Genomic DNA, 2298 nt, shown 5'->3' on the forward strand with positions numbered 1-2298 from the left:
TAAATTCATGAACATCAAAAAACAACCTTAGAAATATTTCAAGTCGCGAAACACCTCGTGGTTAATCGACATAACTGTGACTCTTCCAAATAAAAAGTCACAAATTTAAATTTCAATAGGGTTGTTTGTGTTTTAATAGGTTGAAAAAGTATGTATAAACATATATTACATTGTAACAAAGTCAATATTATCAAATTTATGAATACCTAAATTGTCCAAATTCAAAACTAAAGAAAAAAGGTGAGTTGATGGATGAGAGAGAGAGAGAAACAATCGTCTAAAGAAAATGTTTCAGTTAATCATAATTTTTACCAAACATCCTGAAATCCTGATTAAGTTCCTCCCACCTAGAAAACATTCACTATTTCACAATCATCGCAAATTAGAGTTAATGCAAAATATGAAATTAGGAGGAGAAAAAAGAATTACAAACGAGGACGAGGGATAATATTGTCCATCCATAATCCTCGGTTAGTCTTGATGATGACGTAACCATCACACACAAATCAATGGTTGTTGATCCTTTTGAAGATCACGAGGCAATGGCTTGTCACCACCACGTCCTGTGCACGTGAGCACTCTGGCTCTCGTGGCTTGGTGCTCCCAGTCGGTGCTCCATACAACATACAGCATAAGCCCAGCACAGCATATTTGGGCCAATAGTAGGCCGTGCCAGAGCCCAATAAAGCCCACCCCCAAGTAAAAGCCCAGCCCAATAGCCACCGGCATGCCAACGATGTAGAATGCGCCGAGGTTGACATTTGCGGCGATGGACGGCCGCGCCGACCCCCGTAAAACGCCGCAGCCGATTGTTTGGGGGCAGTTTCCGAGCTCGCAAAGGCCTAATATGGGCAAGGCCGCTGACGTTAGGCGGAGGATGTTGACGTCATGGGTGAAAATACGGGCCCACAGGTTCCTCATGGACGTTGCGAAAGTCATTGCCGATAGGCCTATTAGGGTTGCCAAGAATATGGACAGAAAAGCTGACAGGCGAGCCTTGTCGGGTCGGTTGGCCCCGAGCTCGTTACCGACCCGCGTCGAAACCGCGAACCCGAGTGATGACGGGAAGATATAGAGCAGTGACGTAGTCTGGATCAAGACGCCCATGGATGCCACGGTGGCCTTGGGGTCCACCAGCAGTCCACACAACACTATCATGATCTCGTACCACCACCATTCCAAACACACCGAAACACAGCTGGGCGCGGCGAGTCGAACCAGCGGGGCCCACCCGGTGAAGCACTCCCAGCTCGGCCTTGCCGCGTGGAGGCGGCGAGCCCAGACGTAGAGAATCAGCGCCGCCAGCGCCACGGCGTTGGAGGTGGCGGAGGCGGTGGCCACCCCCGCCACGCCCAGCCGGAGCCGGAAAACAAAAAAATAGTTGGCCAGTAAATGAAAAAGAGTCCCAGTCAAGGTAGCGAACATGATGGGGAGAGTAATACCTTGAGCCCGAAGATAAATCCGGATGGGGTGAAAAAAGGAATTAGTGAGAAGATCAGGGAGCGAGAAGAAAAGATAGGTGTGAGCAAAATGGGTAATAGTAGGGTCTTGGTGCAAATAAAGTAGGATATTGGAGATGTTAAGCCAAAGGAATGTGATGGGCACACAACAGCAAAGCAAAAAAAGAATGGACCTTTGAAGGGTCAAAGAGAGAAGGTGAGGAAGTTGAGCACCAAAGGCCTGGGAACAAAGAGGCTCCATACCCAAAGCCAACCCAGAAAGCACAGAATAGCCAGTAATATTAGCAAACGCTATGGCCAACGACCCCGCCGCCAGCTCGGTGTCGCCAAGCCACCCCAGGAAAAGCATGGAAACCATGGAGCGAATGTACAGAACCAAAGCGGCCAGGGCTATGGGGAAAGCAAGATTCAACAGAGATTTTAATTCCTTAGTAACTTCACTCACTGATTCTTCTTGATTTGGTTTGGGGTTTTCTTGGGGTTTAAGAACGCCACCGCTGGGTAAACACCACAGATGGCTTTGTGGTTTGTGATCATTCACAATCACAGAGATGGCGGTGAGCTTCGGAGGAGGAGTAGTGGTGTTTGGATTGCACATATTGTAACTATATAATTATTATGTATATATATGTGAACCAAAAATGGATTGGAAATGTAAGTTTTGATTAGAGTGGCAAATTCCTGGGAGATACTCTCATTAAGAGCACTCTGCTGAAATAATGGATTGGTCGGTCTGGTTGTGGTTGGTTATAGAGTGTGTGTGAGAGTGAAAGGGCCGGGAGATATGGTATATTTATTAATACCAAGGGATACGATGAGGGTTTTCTTTATAATTTTT

The 2298-nt window shown here is 46.7% G+C and overlaps 1 protein-coding gene across 1 annotated transcript; it reads right to left on the reverse strand.

Annotated features, from left to right (window-relative positions):
- Positions 1-289: 289 nt before the first annotated feature.
- Positions 290-2058, reverse strand: LOC116020178 (protein DETOXIFICATION 51-like). Its single transcript, XM_031260659.1, has one exon. The coding sequence runs from the start codon at positions 2056-2058 to the stop codon at positions 496-498; it is 1563 nt and encodes a 520-aa protein (XP_031116519.1). The 3' UTR covers positions 290-495.
- Positions 2059-2298: the final 240 nt, after the last annotated feature.

Source organism: Ipomoea triloba, chromosome 5 (genome assembly GCF_003576645.1).
Source record: "Ipomoea triloba cultivar NCNSP0323 chromosome 5, ASM357664v1".
In the NCBI taxonomy this organism is placed as follows: Eukaryota; Viridiplantae; Streptophyta; class Magnoliopsida; order Solanales; family Convolvulaceae; genus Ipomoea; species Ipomoea triloba.